The sequence below is a fragment of the Mustela erminea genome, chromosome 1 (genome assembly GCF_009829155.1).
Source record: "Mustela erminea isolate mMusErm1 chromosome 1, mMusErm1.Pri, whole genome shotgun sequence".
NCBI classification, from domain to species: domain Eukaryota; kingdom Metazoa; phylum Chordata; class Mammalia; order Carnivora; family Mustelidae; genus Mustela; species Mustela erminea.
Genome location: NC_045614.1, coordinates 211,810,467 through 211,828,937, shown reverse-complemented (window position 1 = coordinate 211,828,937; position 18,471 = coordinate 211,810,467). Strand labels below are relative to the sequence as shown.

The window sequence follows — 18,471 nt, the reverse complement described above, 5'->3', positions numbered from 1 at the left end:
GGACTTGCCAGGGTCCCCCCCCACCCTGAGCCCAGCATCTCCAACTGTGCCCTTGCTGAGTGGAAGGAAAAACCCTTCGTGGGGAGACAAGGTGCAGGTGGCCAGTCAGTGTGAAGTGTATGTGAAAAACATGGTGTCCTGAACAAATCATCCTTGCACAGATGTGGGGGTTTTTTTGTTTTGTTTTTTTAAAAGATTGTATTTATGGGGCGCCTGGGTGGCTCAGTGGGTTGAAGCCTCTGCCTTCGGCTCAGGTCATGATCCCAGGGGCCTGGGATCGAGTCCCACATCGGGCTCTCTGCTCAGCAGGGAGCCTGCTTCCCCTTCTCTCTCTGCCTGCCTCTCTGCCTACTTGTGATCTCTGTCTGTCAAATAAATAAATTTTTTAAAAAAGATTTATTCACCTGCAGAGAACCATCCCTTTACTGTCCTCAGGACCAGGAGACACTTTGGGTCCACCGAGTCGAGCTCCCTCATATTAGAGAAAGAAGCTGAGCCTGGAAAGACCCCCTGAGAGTCCCCCAGCAGGTGGGGGTGGCAACACGGATGGTCACCGTGCCCCAGGCCAGAGAGGAGACCGCGGGGTCCATTGGGGTCCACCTAAACCGCTACTCTTTCTTCCTCCCCTACTCTTTCCTCACTTCCTTTTCCCTGCTTCTCTCCTTCCTCCTTTCTAATATTTCCCGAGTGTCCCCTAGTTGTCTGTCACGACAGAGGTCCTGGGTCCTTGCCCCACACAATGCGCTGGATTTTGCCGTGGTTAGAATTTTTAAACCTTTGAAATGGCTCTGCATTCCTGTCTCTCTGGAAGGCCGGTAGCAGTACCCAGTTCACAGCAAACCCACCCCTCTGCAGAGAGGTGTGACAGGAGGTGGCCTGCTGGAGGGGTGGTTGCTGATCTGCGGTCCTGCCCCAGCACCTCAGGCACGGTGACCTTGGTCATTCCTGGCCCCTGGCATCCGTGGGCAATCTCTAAGTTCACATCCAGCTCTAGAATTCTGGAAGAAAGCGTCAGACCTGCCTGTGGGTACAAACCCTCTCACGTCCCGAGAGCACAGGGAAGTCACCCACTTTTGGAAGACATCTCATCCTGACCCGCAATCCGAGGCTAATTTCAAGTCGTAGGTAGCACACGCCTTAACTCTTGTCAGTCCCTGTGTTGGTTTAACAACCAAAGTGACCACTAATCAGAGGGTACGGAATGAGATTCGAATGCAGCATTAGTGGTTTAGGGTGGACATAAGGTAGAACTTTCCACAGGGCTTGCTCAGGGCTGACAGATCAGGAGAGGGGCTCTGACTGCCCTTGCTCGGGGTCCTTGGGAAGCCCAGGCCAGCCAGATGTCTGCCTTCGCCCCCTCCCCTGGAGGGGAAAACTGTCTTTGACCGGCAGCGCAATCCATCACCCAGGGAAGTCGCAGAAACTATTTTTAAAACTCTTAACTGTTCTACCAACTGCCTATGGAAAACTCAGTTTCGGCGGCAGAAATGCATGCATCAAGATAATCTTTAACCCATTTCCTCTCTCTCCCCGCCCCACCTCCCGGCTTCATTAGGACTGCGGCGGGCGCCTGAGCGAGCCGGCAGCCGGCCACGGGGGCCATGGCCAGCGCGGCCGTGCAGCTGCTGGGCTTCCTGCTCAGCTTCCTGGGCCTGGTGGGCACCCTCATCACCACCCTCCTGCCGCACTGGCGCCGCACGGCGCACGTGGGCACCAACATCCTGACGGCCGTGTCCTACCTGAAGGGGCTGTGGATGGAGTGCGTGTGGCACAGCACGGGCATCTACCAGTGCCAGATCTACCGCTCGCTGCTGGCGCTGCCCCGAGACCTGCAGGCGGCCCGCGCGCTCATGGTCATCTCCTGCCTGCTGTCGGGCGCGGCCTGCGCCTGCGCCGTGGTGGGCATGAAGTGCACCCGCTGCGCCAAGGGCACGCCGGCCAAGGCCACGTTCGCCGCGCTGGGCGGCGCGCTCTTCATCCTGGCCGGCCTGCTGTGCATGGTGGCCGTGTCCTGGACCACCCACGACGTGGTGCAGAACTTCTACAACCCGCTGCTGCCCAGCGGCATGAAGTTCGAGATCGGGCAGGCCCTGTACCTCGGCTTCATCTCCTCGTCCCTGTCGCTCATCGGTGGCACACTGCTCTGCCTCTCCTGCCAGGACGAGGCGCCCTCCAGGCCCTACCAGACCCAGCCCAGGGGCGCCCCGGCCACCACCGCACCTGCCTACCGACCCCCCGCCGCCTTCAAGGACAACCGGGCCCCCTCGGCCACCTCGGCCTCCCTCAGCGGGTACAGACTGAACGACTATGTGTGAGTGCCCAGGGCCTGTCCCTCCCCGAGCGCACAGACGCCGCAGGACCCGGGCTCGCACCCCTGCCGTGTCCTGGCACCCAGCTGACCTCTGGACTACTCTTTGGCGTCCAGAGGAATAATATGAACACGAGGGAGTGGGCTTAGAACACAGAGACGGAGGGGAAAAAATGGGGGAAAATCTCTATATACCAAAGACTTCATCCTTTCTGGTTTTTTATTTATTATATGTATTTATGTGGGTGATTTAATAACCGCTGAATGAAAGGCAACTTGGGAGTTTGGTCTGTAGGGTTTGTTTGCGATATAGGAATAAACCTGTGGATGTGGTTGTTAATGAAAAGGACAGTATCTGCTTCCGTTTCCAGTCTGTTCTGTCTGCTGGGGTCTTACTCCCACAGCACGCTGTCAGGGCCCCATGTTGCAAAGCAATGGGGACACTCCGGGAGTGGCCCCAGCCCACACATGATGAGAAATCAGAGACGGGCTGGGCTGACGTTTGTCTAGAAGCTGCTTGAGCAGCACCCACTGAAAACAGTCACTCCAGCTGAAGCCCAGAGGCGGGGCAGGAAGTACTGGACTTCCTAGGAGGAACGATGGCTGTCAGAAACCCCACGGTAAAGATAATGTTTTCTACCCGTAGCCCCCACTAGTCAGGAAGCGAATGTCAGCATTAAAAACACAGAAAAAGGAGCCTCGTTGCTTGGCTCTCTGGGCATTGGCAAGAAGCCCGGTTAGGAGCACTGCTTGTGCCCAAGGGCTGCACGGGACCCCACTGGCTTTTTTACTGGGGACAGAGGCAGGATGGCAGCTGCCATCAGAGGGGTAATGAATATGTTGGCCTCTCCTTTAGCTGGAACAAACTGCTGAGAGAACCAGATGAGCTCTGACTGCTTTAAGAACACTGATGATGCTGTCTGGCTATGATCTAAATCTCACGATCAGAGAGCGGTACATGGACACACACACACACACACATACATATACACACACTGATCGCCTATTAGCCTGAGGACCGTACATTCATCCATTTCATAGCCTTGCCCATCACGGGCCCTGTGGTGCCCTGCTCTTGCCTCTGTCCAGAACCTCAAGTTCTGAACGTGGTAAGAGCATACCCTGTCCTGCGGAAGGGGGGACCTGACACCTAGACATGGGGCATCAATTAAAGAAATCCCTGCGTTCTCAAGGGGTGTTGGAGAAAGACCACCAGGGCTCCGGCAGCCACTGTCTGCAAAGTAGAGAGCCACCCCCGGTCAGGACAAACATGGAGCCCGCGGGCAACTGGTGCAGCAACAGGGCCAGTGGGGGAGGAAGGGGAGCCTCCCAGACAAGAGTCAAAGGGCCAGGCCGGCCGCAGCCTGGATCCCCTGAACCCAACAAGGCCAAAGGCGGGTTTATACTCCGCTGACTTCCTGCTTCCTCCTGACGGCGTCCTCCAGGCGCTCAGACCAGGACAATGAGACGGTAACGAGAAACCCAGCCACCATGTACTTCTTCTGCAGGCAGAGGCTCTCGGGAGTAATGTGTGTCCACTGAGAGACCCTCTGGCTCCTTGAGGCCTTACCAGTTAAGGCCTTACCTTAAACTACCCATTGCTGAGTTCTTATAAGAGGAGAAGCTTCCTGACATGGAGAAGTGGAGGTTAAAGGAGCAGCCCTATACCACTTTTTGTTGACCTTATGACCCCAGACAACGTCTGTTTGGAAGGTGGGGGTGCAGCACGCGTTAGCCTTCATCTGACCACAGAGAAGCTGGGAGGGCTGGGATCTGCATCCCGTCAGGCCGGGGAGTTAGACCAGAAAGTTCATCATTCATGTAGGATGAAACAAGCAATTTTAACTTACTATTTAAATTATAAAAATAAGTCAATCTAAACCAATAAAGAAGGGAACGAAAATCTTCTAAAAACTGAACATTCTGTCAGTCCTGCCGTGATGGTCATGGTCTAGAAGGTATCTGGTGAAGTTACGCTAGGTAATAGACTTATTACAAATGAAAGAAAAAAAATAAAATGGCTTTTTTTTTTAATTCTTTCTTTAATTCTGTCACTGCTGAAATAAAATGTGTCCCTATCTCCTAATCAGGGGAAAGACCAATAACAATAGTGCTTACATTTTATTGGTCACTTACTATATGCCAGGCATACTTTCTGATTACTAATTTGGTCCAATGAGAACCATGAGAACCCAACGAGATAAACAGTATTCCCTTCCCCCCGTCTAACAAGGGGAGAAATTAAAACACAAAGATTAGTTACTTGCCCAGGATCACAGAGCCTGTGAGTAAAAAGGCTCAGGATTCAAAGCCAGACAGGTAAGCAGGGAACAAATATGTTCCCGCAAATAGTGTCATGACCCACGGTCTAATTACTTTTATATCCAGACTATTTCCAAATAATTAAGACATTAGTCCATGACCATGTATGGTTCCGTCCACATCATCTCTCCGTAGAGCTTCTGTTAACTGGGCTCTAGCCGGACTGGTGAAACATGGTGATGTCAGACCCAGAGGTCCAAATCTGGGTCCCCATAGAAAGCAGGAAGCAACACACAAGAAGGGACACGGGGACGGCTCTGTCCTATGGCTGGCCAGCCCGAACAGGAAGTAGGTCCGAATAGGACCTTGATTCTCTCTCTCAAGTAACAGAGCGTAAGAATGCAGTTCCCAGTTTCCTCCTTCACTCCCAGGACAAGTACCTCAGGCCACGCAGGCCCCTCTTTTGCCAAATTACCACCAGGGCCAACAAATAGATGCCTTTTTCCGTTTTTGCCCAAACCTTCAGGACTGGGTGTTCTTTTTTTTTTTTTTTTTTTTTTTAAAGATTTTATTTATTTCACAGAGAGAGAGATCACAAGTAGGCAGAGAGACAGGCAGAGAGAGAGAGAAGGAAGCAGTCTCCCTGCTGAGCAGAGAGCCCGATGCGGGGCTTGATCCCAGGACCCTGGGATCATGACCTGAGCCGAAGGCAGAGACTTTAACCCACTGAACCACCCAGGCGCCCCAGGACTGGGTGTTCTTAACCAAGCTTGCTTTGATGACAGTATGATCTCTTTTTGGAGGTAAAACTCACAGCCCCAAATTTCAGAATAAAAAGGAAACGTAAGTCACCGTTGTTATGGATATAAATTACGATGACTCTCATGGGACTAAAAAATGCTACATTTCTGTGTTTCTCTAAATCAAACCAAGTTTGGCTCTGCTCCAGAGAGGTCTAAAGCCTGCCATGTTTTCCGGTTCCTCCCCTGCATTTAGGATGTCTCTGGGCCCCAGCACTAAGGGAGGCCCTGGATGTGCAGGGGTGAAGGCCATTCTTTAGTCCTGGGGGATGCCTTGTTACCTACTGACTGCTGGCGCCGATGCCTTCACAGCCCAGGCCCTCTCCACGCCCCTCCTTGGCCACCGCCCGTCCATCACCGTCCATCACCACGGTCTTGCACGTCATGTCCCAGGGGCTCCCTGGCCCCGCGTGAGCAGACGCTGGAAACCTGAACCCTGGGAACCTCTGTCCAGCCCAGTCTCTTGGAAGCCAGTTGACAAGCTGGAGCCACGCCCCTCCCATACTTGAAGCTCCTGGGTGTCCCCCTCTTGGATAACACATTCTGATTGCTTTCATGAATTTTGCCTCTTGAAATCAAAGGCCTCTGACATCTCGCAGAGAACCCTGCTTTCATGTCACCCACTGTCACTCTAAATGGAAACAATCTGAGAACTCCCGCTTACTTACGATCTATACAACAATCACGTACTACTTTGTAGCGATAAACTGAAGACGGCCAGGATTTCGCCCTCAGTGCCTGGCCCCAAAGGCCCACACTTGGCCACAATGCTACCCTGCTCCTCCCTGCCTTGGTCCCTCCTTGCTCTCTCCCTGCCAGCCAGAGGGAAAGGCATGAATGGCAACAATCCGGGCAGCAGATGTGGGTGCGGACCAGGTGGCAGGATGGAAGAGACCAGGGTGTGCCTGGAGGCAGAGCCCGTAGGATGTACTGAGGTCCTGCTTCTGGGTGTGGGGGAAAAAAAGGGCTTCAAGGTTGATGGCAAGATTTGGGGCTGGATCAACTGGAAGAATGGGGTTACTATTTTCTGAAGTGAAGAAGATTCTGAAAAGAAAATGTTCTGGTCTGCTAAGGTAGATTAAACCCATTTTCCAGGGCTTTGGTCTGAGCTGCCTCCAGTGCAGATGTGGAGTGGACTGAAGTCCGGGGAGAGGTCACGCTGGGGGCCCTCAGCCCAGGAAGGCCACGTAAGTCAGCAGCTGGAAAGGATCCCATTGGAAGTGAACCCGGAGGAGTCAAAGAGGCCAGAGATGTTCAGGTTTGGATAACTCTAGCCAGCAGCCAGAGGGACAATGCCCAGTGAGCAAGAACTAAGAAGAGGATGTTCTAGAAACCAAGGAGAAGGGAGTGATCAGAAGCTTTAAATGAACTTGATCTTCACAGTCAGGTGGGATGGGGGCTCTACAAAGGGCTTCATTTGCAGGGGAGGCACTGGACTTAGAAAAGTAAAGGGAGAGCTGAGGGTTGCCAGGCAGAGACAGCAAGCTACCCAAGTGGAAATTGGACATCCTGAGGTTAGAACACTCTTATTGCCAGTTCATAAGGTTGCAACAGCCCTCAGGGAAAATCTAAAGCTCACACATAAGCTTTAAGGCAGACCTACCATGGATTTTCCCCCGAGATAACGCATCAGGAGTCTTCTCGCCAGGTTCTGTCCTAGCTCCCAGGGCCTCCACGCAGCCTTAATACTTTTGAATATAAAGAAAAAAGATAGCTACGTAAGATTCAAAAAGGAAACCAATGAAATTGAAATGTGTTGTCAAAATATTTATAAAGTAGGACATTACTAGCGACAGTCGTGCTCCTTTGTGAATGTACTACATGACAATACTCAGTAATAAATACTGCAAGGCCAAAACAATAATCAGCATAAATAGTATTTTAAGAAATTTTCAAAGCAAATTGTTCAGATGACGTAAAGACCCATCACATCGTTTAAAACCCCATCACTTGAAAAGACTTCGTGGAACCAGAAATTCAAATTTCCTTCTGCACATAAGTAATAGTTTTACTAAAATAAACCCTAGAAGGGGTGCGCGGTGGCTCAGTCTGAAGAGAATGCCACTCTTGATCCCCAGGTTGTGAGTTCGAGCCCCACATTGGCTGTAGAGATTACTAAAAAATAATAACTTTCAGAAAAATTGTTAAAAATTAATATAAACCCGGGACACCTGGGTGGCTCAGTGGGTTAAAGCCTCTGCCTTCGGCTCAGGTCATGATCCCAGGGTCCTGGGATCGAGTCCCGCCATCGGGCTCTCTGCTCAGCAGGGAGCCTGCTTCCTCCTCTCTCTCTGCCTGCCTCTCTGCCTACTTGTGATCTCTGTCAGTCAAATAAGTAAATAAAAATCTTTAAAAAAAATTAATATAAACCCTAAAAGCTCCCCGGGGACCTCAGAGGCCTTATATCTGGGGGGTAAAGGGACACCGGAACAGCAGCCGAGACCTGAGCATGATTCCTGAAGAGAGCAGAAACCCAGCTCCACGTTTAACCACCCAGTTAGAGCCGGCTTGGTGGCCCAGGGGAGTGAATCACAGTGACCCGCAGGTGGTATCCCCGTGTTGTAGACAGAGCAGGAGCTCCTCACGGTGGCCGGAGCAGTACCAGGCATAAGCACACAGGCGTGGGAGTTCCTGTGTCACTGGTGGCTGTTTGTAAGGTCCAGAGACAGGACAGAGAGAGAGAGAGAGAGAGACAAGTCCCTGGGAACGGCCTTGCTGAACCTTTGCTCAGGCCAAGAGCAAAGACAAACCCAGCACCCATTTCTTCTGCTAGAAGCGTCAGTTTTAGACAAATGAAACTAGAATTAATGATGCTCAGTCGCTTAACAGTCACTGCGCGCCGGAGAGGGAGGGTCAAGCAGGAGATGCCGGGGAATGAGAGGTGAGTAAAGCAGGTGTAACTAAGACTTGGAAGACTCAAGCCTTCACGCGTCTCCTATAGAATCCTCACACCTTTCCCACCCAGGATGAGCCATGGGCGTGTGTGAGTGAGAGACAGAGACAGAGACAGAGACAGAGACGGAGGAGGAGAGATCAAAATCGGAGGACCTGGATATTTGAAGCTATTTCTTGAATCAAAAAGCACAAAGCCAATTCCTGGGCAACCATCCAAATGAAAACACAGAAATTTCATTCTAGTAAATTATTTTAAAATACTACCAACTGGCTTTTGCAGGTGTGCGTGGCAGGGGAAAGAGCCAACAGCCCATTTCCTGCCTGGGAGAGGCCAACGGAGGTCACCTCATAAATCTGGGAGAGCCCAGCCCCCGGGGGTGATTCACCTGCGTCCTCCTCAAACCTCCTCTCCAGCAGGTTCACCTCAGGAAAGCTCAGAGTGATGCACAGCATGCACCTCAATTCCTTTCTGCTGAGGCGCTCTCTCTGTAGAAGCTTGTCACCCTGCCTCCCTGCTGGGTAAATGATTGACTGACCCAAGCTTTCCGTCCCACCAGGGTAGCCTACCAGCTCCGGTCGGGAGCACCAGCTGCCTCCAGCTCTGGGGAGGTCTGGGATTTTTTTTTTTTTAGTCATCCCAGGCATTTTTCCAAAATAAAGCATTTGCATAGATTTCCCATCCAGCCTAATAAATAGCAAAAAGGCAGGATTTAACAGCCGGGAAAACGCGGGAGAGTTTTGGTCTGGTGGCTTCAACCGGTGTCTGGGGGAGCTGGTGTTTGCTTTGGGTTGCTATTCACCACGACCTTGGTCAACACCAGCTGGAGGCCATGAGGGTCCAGGACAGTGTCGAGCTTGTGTAACAAGGAGATCCGGGGCTATGTTCGGGAGTCCCTGAGCCTAGACCAAACCCAGTCCCCAGCCTCTCCCCAGACAACCTTCTGGGCTGGAGAGGCAGACTGTTTTTCCATTCACAGCTCCGTAGATACTTCTGTTACGAAATTCACCACCCCTCTTTGTAATGACTATCAGTTGGTCGGTGATGCCCAGATATCCGACTATCACACGACTTTGATTCTCTGAAATCAAATCCGGTTCTGATTCAAACCACAATGAGATATCACTACATGTACAGTAGAATGGCTAAAATGTAAACGATTGAACATATCAAGTGTTGACAGGGAGGGGAAGGAATGGCGACCTCTGTTCCCAGAATGGAGGAGGCAAATCAGTACCATTACTTCAGTCATGGGCAGGGGGTCCTCAGGTGTCTTCTGGGTGCTCTTAATGTCCCCTTTCTAGATCTGGGCGGTAGTTACTCAGTTATAGTCACTCTATGATCATTTATCTGGGTGGACATTCCTAATTGGGATATGTTTATTCTGTTTTGTTTTCTTTAAAACTCTCCCTGTGTTTGCCTCCATCTGCCATGAGACTGTGAATCTCCCTGATCTAGGGAGCTTTATTCCCATGGCATTGCACAAGGTAGTTCTTCAACAAGTGACTTGCGGTTGAATTCACGGCTTTGTGCTTCCCCAAGAGCTACTGAATCCCTTTAGATATGCAGTTCTTCTTACATATTTCACATGTGACTTCATTTATTTTAAAAATCTCTTTGCACAGAACTTCCCAGGGCCACATTGTGTGGAAAACAGGGGCCCCTACCATCATGGGCCACTGAGTTGTTGGAAACTCCACTTGCCCAAAGCTGAAAAGGAGAAGAAAAAGTAGGGATGTATTTTGTACAGTGCCCCAGAGCCCAGCCCTTTTTCCAAGTGGAGGTTGAATCTCGCTTCACCGGGAGAGTCAATAATACACAGCAGAGAGACGCAGTCCCCTGCTGGGCCCAAATGTGGTCAGGGTGATGGCTAAATCAGGGTCCTTGGTGAGCAGCACAGAAGTCCCAGTCTGGTGCTCTGAGCATTCGCACACCTTGTCTTCCATGCATGGAATTCTTTTAATGAAAGTAAAATCTTTTCATTTATGTTTAAAGAAAAGACTTTAAGCTTCCCCCGTCTTATATCCAAATCTTCCAGCTCACTTGTCTAATCCCTGCTTCTGCTTCCTCTCTGCCTCTCTCCCTCTCAAGAGCCTTCCTCACACAAACTGGGGGTCTCAGACCCGCCAGACTTCTCCAGATTGCCTCCTTGACTGTATCTCTCTGTCCTGTTGTTGTTCCATTCTTTGATGTCTGCCCTGACTTTTCTGTTTGGTCTACCAATTGTTGAGAAGGGAGTGTTGCAATCTCTAATTATAAATTGAGGTCTGCCTATTTCTCCTTGCAATTCTGTTTGCTTTTACTTCATGTGCTTTGAAGCTCTGTTATCAGATACATAAATTGAAAGACCCTCGATCCGCACCCAAGAAGCAGACACCAAGCCTCCACTGGATGCAAGTTGCAAGAGGTTTATTGGTTACACAGGCGCCTGCGGACGCATCAGCCTTTGTGGGCTGAGTGCCCCGGGCTAGGTTGGGGAACAGATTATATAGGGCAAGGTTGGGGTGGCGGGAAGCGAGTTTACAGAAGCAGATGCTTGGTTACAGGGGTCTGATTGGTTAACTTAAATCAAGCATTGTTAGGCACTGTGTTCAAGGCAAGGACATAATGGTTTGTTCTGGCGGGAGGCGGTGGCGGGAAGCGATCCTACAGAAGCAGATATGCATGGTTACAGGAGTCTAATTGATCAATTTGATTCAGGCATGATTGGGCGTTGGGGTCAGGGCGTTCTGGCGGTTCCTTGGGGCAGCACTCTGGAAAGTCCCGGTACATTTCATTTCTCATTTGTCTCTCCTTTTGACAGACCGGGTGACCACAGACAATGTGTTGCCATCAGGCTATGGGGACAATAGGTTGCTAAAACAAACCTTACCAAGGAGGAAGGGGGTCTTTCATTCCCCCCTTTTTCTTTATCATGGATAGAATCCTATATCCATTTACTTTGTTCATGAAGTAAGTCCGCTTGGGAGCCAGTCTGTTTAATTAGTTGATATTGCTGTGTCAGTACCATTGTCTGGATTACTGACAGGCGACCTTTTATGAACTGTATGAGTTTATTTAAGATACAAGGGCCAATTGAAAGAATTAGTAGAAATATAATAAGGGGCCCTAAAATGGTGGACAGTAACGTGGTGAACCAAGGAGACCGATTAAACCAACTTTCAAACCAGCCCTGTTGGGATTCAAAATCCTTTTTTCTTTGGGCTAGTCTTTCTCTGAGTTTATCCATGGTTTCTCTAACAATTCCAGTATGATCAGCATAAAAGCAGCATTCCTCCTTGAGGGCTGCGCATAATCCTCCTTCTTTTAAGAACAATAGGTCTAGTCCCCTCCTATTTTGTAGAACCACCTCGGAGAGGGAGGTTAAGGATTTTTCTAAGGCAGTGATTGATTTTTCTATAGCTTCTAAATCATTAGTCATGGCGGCTTGTAAATGCATAAGCTGGTTGCTTTGGAGTAGGGCAGAGGTTCCCGTTCCAATACCTGCTGCTATTCCCCCAATTCCTAGTAATATGGCTAATGTTAGGGTAATGGGCTCCCTTGGATATCTGTTTTTACCCTCATAAAAGTTGAGGATAGTTTCCGAACTGTGGTAGGTGATTCTAGGCCATAGTTGGACTAATACACAGTAGTCTGCGGTGGCATTTAGGAGCTGGGCAGAGATACAGGGAGTTAAGCCGGTGTTACAAGCCCAATAGGTTCCGTTGGGGGCCTCTAAATAGTAGTTACCGGGAGTGATGGTAGTTGTCATATTGCATAGTGTCTTCTGGGAGTTTGGTATTTTGCCTAAACATAGTCCTTGACCCGTTACTTCAGGGAGAGTTAACATGTGGCTAGGAGAAGAGGAACAGGTGGTAGGGGGGAAAGTATGATTCCAGAAAAACTTTTTGTCTCTCCTCTGTAGTAAGAAGAGTCTGCAAGAGCTGTTGGCAATCATCCCAAGTGGGTTGATGTGTGATTAGAATGGACTCGATTAAAGCGGTCAAAGCTATGGGGTCCTGTGAGAAGGAAGGGTTATGGGACTTCCAGTTATATAAATCTGAGGCTGAGAAGGGCCAGTATTGAAGTTGATTGCCTGAATTCCCCCCTTGGCGCAAGGGAAAAAGTTTGGAAGATTTCTCCTGTGTAGGTTCCTTGCGACCCCTAAGTCTTCCCGCCATTGAGGATGGTGAGGGGCGGCATTCCTCCGGCAGATCACCCAGTTCTTCCTCAGATTCTGAGGAATTTGGTATCTGTGCCGGTGGAGGGGGGTGCTGGTAGGGAGGGGGGTCCTCAGTTAAGAGGCCTATTAAGGGGGAGTCATCAGGAGGAAGGATATTCTTTGGCTTAGGACGCCGGGAAGAGGTGGAATCACCTATTACAGGATATAAATTGGAAGGAATAGGAGGTTTGGGAGGGTTAGCAGGGCATAGGGGAACAGAAGGAGCGGAAGGCGTTGGGGAAGGGATAGAGTCTGGAAGGGGCTTAGGCTTTGGATAAGCAAAAGGAGAAACCCAGGGAGGGGGGTCCTCAACTAGATTTTCCCAGACTACTATGTAAGGGACTTGGTCCGGATGGCCCTGGGGTCCCCGACTGAAGACTTGCTCCTTGACCTGTAAGATAATAGAGATGTTAAAGGTCCCATCTCTGGGCCATCCAACATTAAAGGTGGGCCATTCAGAGATACAGAGGGTCTGCCATTTTTTTCTTTTGATCTCCACTGACAGATTATTAGCTCGGATCTGAACGTCTCTCCAGTGATCTAACGTGAGACTCAAGGGGGTGGTAATAATTTGCCCCATTTTATAACTTTGGAAAGAAAAAAATCAATTATAGACAGTTAAGGTTTTAATAGGACAATCTAGTCATAGGAGACAAAACTTTTAATATCCGCCCCCAGATATATATATATATATTTATATTCCCTCCCAATATGTATGATGTTGCAGACAAGGGGAGGGGGACCTTTCAGGTGCTGTCCTGCTCACGTCCCTCGCGGGAACTTAGGAGCGTCTTAGCTAAGGTCTATCCGTATAAACCCCGGACCAGGCTACTCCATGGAGTAGATGACCGTTATGCCATATGACGCTCCGCGAGACTCAGGGTGCAGCCCACTCAGACTCCGTAGCCGAAGGCGGTGGAGCCACACAAACATTCATACAGTCAGGCATTCCTCAGATTCAAACAGGTTAGACACCCTCCCTTTAAACAAAATGTAACCTTTATGACCAGTGTAAGGAACATATAACCACATTTAAAGACATTAATAGGACAATTTAGACATTAGACATAGGAGACAAAAACAGCTAACTGATTCGGACGGTCAGGAGGATCCTTCCTGACTCACAGACGGTCAGGAGGAGCACAGAGTCTCCTTCCTGACTCACAGACGGTCAGGAGGAGCACAGAGTCTCCTTCCTGACTCACAGACGGTCAGGAGGAGCACAGAGTCTCCTTCCTGACTCACAGACGGTCAGGAGGAGCACAGAGGCTCCTTCCTGACTCACAGACGGTCAGGAGGAGCACAGAGGCTTCCTCCTAACTCATAGACCCTCGAGGCGTCCCCCGGGGTGGCAGGGGAGAAGTCCGAGTTCGTCAACTCCTTCTCCAGCTGCCCACAAACACAGATCAACTACGTAGTTGCTGAAAGGTTGCGGCACAAGAACATAAAAACAGACAAACAGAAAGACAGAGACACAGATGCTGGCCAGTTTACCTCCCAGTGGGGATTGGCCGGGGTCTTGGGTGGGATTCCAAGAGATCTCGGTGGAACCTCCAAATGAAAGACCCTCGATCCGCACCCAAGAAGCAGACACCAAGCCTCCACTGGATGCAAGTTGCAAGAGGTTTATTGGTTACACAGGCGCCTGCGGACGCATCCGCCTTTGTGGGCTGAGTGCCCCGGGCTAGGTTGGGGAACAGATTATATAGGGCAAGGTTGGGGTGGCGGGAAGCGAGTTTACAGAAGCAGATGCTTGGTTACAGGGGTCTGATTGGTTAACTTAAATCAAGCATTGTTAGGCACTGTGTTCAAGGCAAGGACATAATGGTTTGTTCTGGCGGGAGGCGGTGGCGGGAAGCGATCCTACAGAAGCAGATATGCATGGTTACAGGAGTCTAATTGATCAATTTGATTCAGGCATGATTGGGCGTTGGGGTCAGGGCGTTCTGGCGGTTCCTTGGGGCAGCACTCTGGAAAGTCCCGGTACATTTCATTTCTCATTTGTCTCTCCTTTTGACAGACCGGGTGACCACAGACAGTGTGTTGCCATCAGGCTATGGGGACAATAGGTTGCTAAAACAAACCTTACCAAGGAGGAAGGGGGTCTTTCAAAATTAGAATTATGTTCTTTTGATATAAGCATAACCATATCAATAATCACATTAAATATACATGGACTAATTGCCTCAGTTTTAAAAATAGAGATTGTCGAATTGGATAAAAAAGCTAGACCCAACTCTATGATGCCTGCATAGAAATCTACTTTAAAAATAAGGGCAGAATAAGCTAAAAGTAAAAGGATGGAAAAATATACAATGTTAACATTGATTTAAAGAAAAAAAGGTGGAGTGGTTATAATATCAGACAAAGTAGATTCCAGGGCAAAGAGTATTAAAAGGGATATAGAAGTTCATTTTGTAAAGATGAAGGGGTCGTGAGAATCCTGGACAATTCTGGGATCCTATTCACTCTTAGGCTTTCTTCTCACAGCATTGTCAGTTATCCTTTTAAATTGGGAACCTCCAGTTCAAGACTGCAGACTAAGCTTATGCATTTAAAGGCCTACCCTCTTTGGATCCTATTAAAAGTTGAAAATAGAGCTACCCTACGACCCAGCAATTGCACTACTGGGTATTTACCTTAAAGATACAAATGTAGTGATCCGAAGGGGCACGTGAACCCGAATGTTTATAGCAGCAATGTCCACAATAGCCCAACTATGGAAAGAGTCCAGATGTCCATTGACAGATGAATGGATAAAGAACATGTGAGATATGTGTGTGTGTGTGTGTGTGTGTGAAATAGAATATATTATATATATATATAATGGAATATTATGTGATATACATGTGGTGTATATATATAATAATGGAATATATAAATACACACACACACAATGGAATACTATGAAGCCATCAAAAATGAAATTTTGCCATTTGCAATGTCTTGGGTGGAACTAGAGGGTATTACATTAAGCGAAATAAGCCAATCAGAGAAAGAAAAATATCATATGATCTCTCTGATATGAGGAATTTGAGAGGTAGGGCAGAGGGTCGAGATGGGTAGCAAGGGAAAAAACGAAACAAGATGGGACTGGAGAGGGAGACAAAACATCATAGACTCTTAATCCCAGGAAACAAACTGAGGGTTGCTGGAGGCAAGTGGGGTGATATAGGGTAGGGGTGGCTGGGTGATGGACATTGGGGAGGTTGTGTGCTATGGTAGTGCTATGAATTGTGTAAGACTGATAAATCACAGACCTGTACCCCTGAAGCAAATGATGCATTATATGTTAATAAAAAACAGTAAATAATAAGAGAATGAAGTGCACAACAAAGAGAATGGAAGAAGGACCGTTGGGTTTTCTTTAATTTTTTTTTTTAAATGCTTGAAAACAAAAAGCTGATGTGAAAATACGAACTTCAAACAGAGTAGTGAGAGGCAGGACAAGGAGGGCACCTGGAGGGTCTGCAGCTGGGGCAACAGAGCTGAGCTAGGGGAGCTCCTGGGGGAATCCAACAAGAAAGCTGAGCGGGAAAGGATTGAAAATGCAAATGCCAGGGGATTACTCCATTTACTGCTTCTCCTCACCCCTACCACACACACAAAGGATCTGTCTAAGAGCTAACGTGGCAGAACACATGTTCTGGCCACAGAGTCATGGAGCAAGGAGCACAGGTGTCTGCACGTCACCATGAAGCCCTCTACTTCCGGCACTGCGGAAGTCCGCCCGAAGTCCGGCTTCCTGCTTCCTGCTCCCTCTGGCACGAGGGAAGCCTTCCTTTTGGCAAGTCCTGCTTGCATAAACCACACTCCCTGTTAGCTTCTGCATTGCCTCATGCTTCCAGGAAGCATCAGACATTTGAGGAAAGCCGGCGGCATGAAAAAGACAGACACCAGAAGAAACCCGTAGTTCAGGGAAGAAAAGAGAATGTTTTAAAATCTCTATTCTGTTCTCTTATTACAGAAATTCAAGATCTTATTTCTTCCATACAAAGAGAATGCAATGAAAAAAAAAATAGAAAATGGAAAAGGCTCTTAAGTTAAAAATTTTAATAGAATAGTTAAAAGCTTTATATAAGGGGTGCCTCCGTGGGTCAGTGGGTTAAGCCTCTACCTTCGGCTCAGGTCCTGATCTCAGGGTCCTGGGATGAGTCCTGCATTGGGCTCTCTGCTCAGCAGGAAGACTGCTTCCCCCCATCTCTCTGCCTGCTTCTCTGCCTACTTGTGATCTCTCTCTCTGTGTCAAATAAATAGTTAATTTTTTTTAAAAAAAAAAGCTTTATATAAAAAAATACATTTAAAAAATTAAATAGATGAATTTGGGACGCCTGGGTGGCTCAGTTGGTTGGACGACTGCCTTCGGCTCAGGTCATGATCCTGGAGTCCTGGGATCAAGTCCCGCATCAGGCTCCCAGCTCCATGGGGAGTCTGCTTCTCTCTCTGACCTTCTCCTCGTTAATGCTCTCTCTCACTGTCTCTCTCTCAAGTAAATAAATAAAATCTTTAAAAAAAAAAATTAAATAGATGAATTGAAACATAAAGTAGAGAAAATATTTCGGAGCATAACAAAGATTAAAATAAGGTGCCTGGCTGGCTCAGTTGGTAGAGCATGTGACTCTTGATCTTGGGGTTGAGGGTTCGAGCCCCACATTGGGTGTAGAGATTACTTTAAAAAATTATAATAATAAGGGACCACAGACTAGACGATGAAAGGCATAGAGCATCCCTGTAGGAGATCACACATCTGACAAATAGGAGCTCTTAAAAACTATAAAAGAGATGTAGCAGGGAGCCTGCTTCCTCCTCTTGCTCTGCCTGCCTCTCTGGCTACTTGTAATCTGTCTATCAAATAAATAAATAAAATCTTTTTTAAAAATTATAAAAGAGATGGACACGTAGAAATTATCTGAAAAACTGAAAAAAAAATTTTCCCATACCTGAGGGAAGACATGAATTTCCAAATAGAAGGGGCTTAACAAGTATTAAGTAGACTGAATAGAGACTTACACAAATAAGAAAGATACAGCCTCATGAAATTTCCGAACATAAAAAAAAGATGTTTAAAAAACTTCCATAGTGGGATGCCTGGATGGCTTAGTTGGTTAAGCAGCTGCCTTCGGCTCAGGTCATAAACCCGGCATCCTAGGATCGAGTCCCACATCGGGCTCCTTGCTCGGCAGGGAGGCTGCTTCTCCCTCTGCCTCTGCCTGCCATTCTGTCTGCCTGTGCTCGCTCTCTCTCCCTCTCTCTCTCTGACAAATAAATAAATAAAATCTTAAAAAAAAAAAAAAAAACTTCCATAGAGGAAAAAAAAAAACCCAGATCATATTGAAAGAATAAGTGGTTCCTTCTCATCCGCGGCAGTTCCCACATCCCTGTTAAACCCCATCTCAGCACAATGTTCACTCCCTCAGCCCTTCTCAGAGTGAGTAATTATCCCTTGCTACATTTTTTTTTCTGACTCCTCCATTAGACTCCAGGTCTAAAAATCGGAGCAGGGATTTTGTCAACGTCAATCAGTGTTGGTTGTGAAAGACCTCGCATAGCTCTGGGTTAAAAATAGGTCTGTGATTTAATGGGAGTTCCCTTTGAAGCAGAGAAGCCAAGAAGCATGAATTCCTCCTTGCAATCCCAGCAAAGCAGCTTTGACTCACACAACGGTGCGACTGACGTCTCCCCAAGTCCAAGTGCCTGAGAATGAAGGGCAAAGGGCACAAAAAGGGGAAACCAGAACACCAAGACTGACTTGGGTCCCGTACCACCTGGCAGCCTACACAAGTAAAGAACATTCTTTGGAGAGGCCTCAGCCCAGAAGATGTCTTTGAAGTTTGGGTTAAATGCACTCCACAGTGAGCCTGGTTTGCTGGGGCATAAAGTCTGGAGTAGCGGAGGTTGGAGCACGGATGGGGAGGGCAGCAGCACGAGGAGGAAACTCTGGGAACCCCAGGAGCAGCAGCTGGATCCTCAGACCGTCCTGTGTGTCCAGACTCCATCGTGCTTCTCA

At 48.5% G+C, this 18,471-nt stretch overlaps 1 protein-coding gene across 3 annotated transcripts in view; it reads left to right on the top strand.

Moving 5' to 3' along the window:
- Positions 1-2,652, top strand: part of CLDN14 (claudin 14) — a 59,930-nt gene extending 57,278 nt beyond the window's left edge. For all 3 annotated transcript variants that reach the window (XM_032354708.1, XM_032354713.1, XM_032354725.1), the window contains one exon: positions 1,556-2,652. In XM_032354708.1, the coding sequence (XP_032210599.1) occupies positions 1,602-2,315 (714 nt within the window). In that variant the 5' untranslated portion in view covers positions 1,556-1,601 and the 3' untranslated portion in view covers positions 2,316-2,652. The remainder of the gene's footprint in view (positions 1-1,555) is intronic.
- Positions 2,653-18,471: the final 15,819 nt, after the last annotated feature.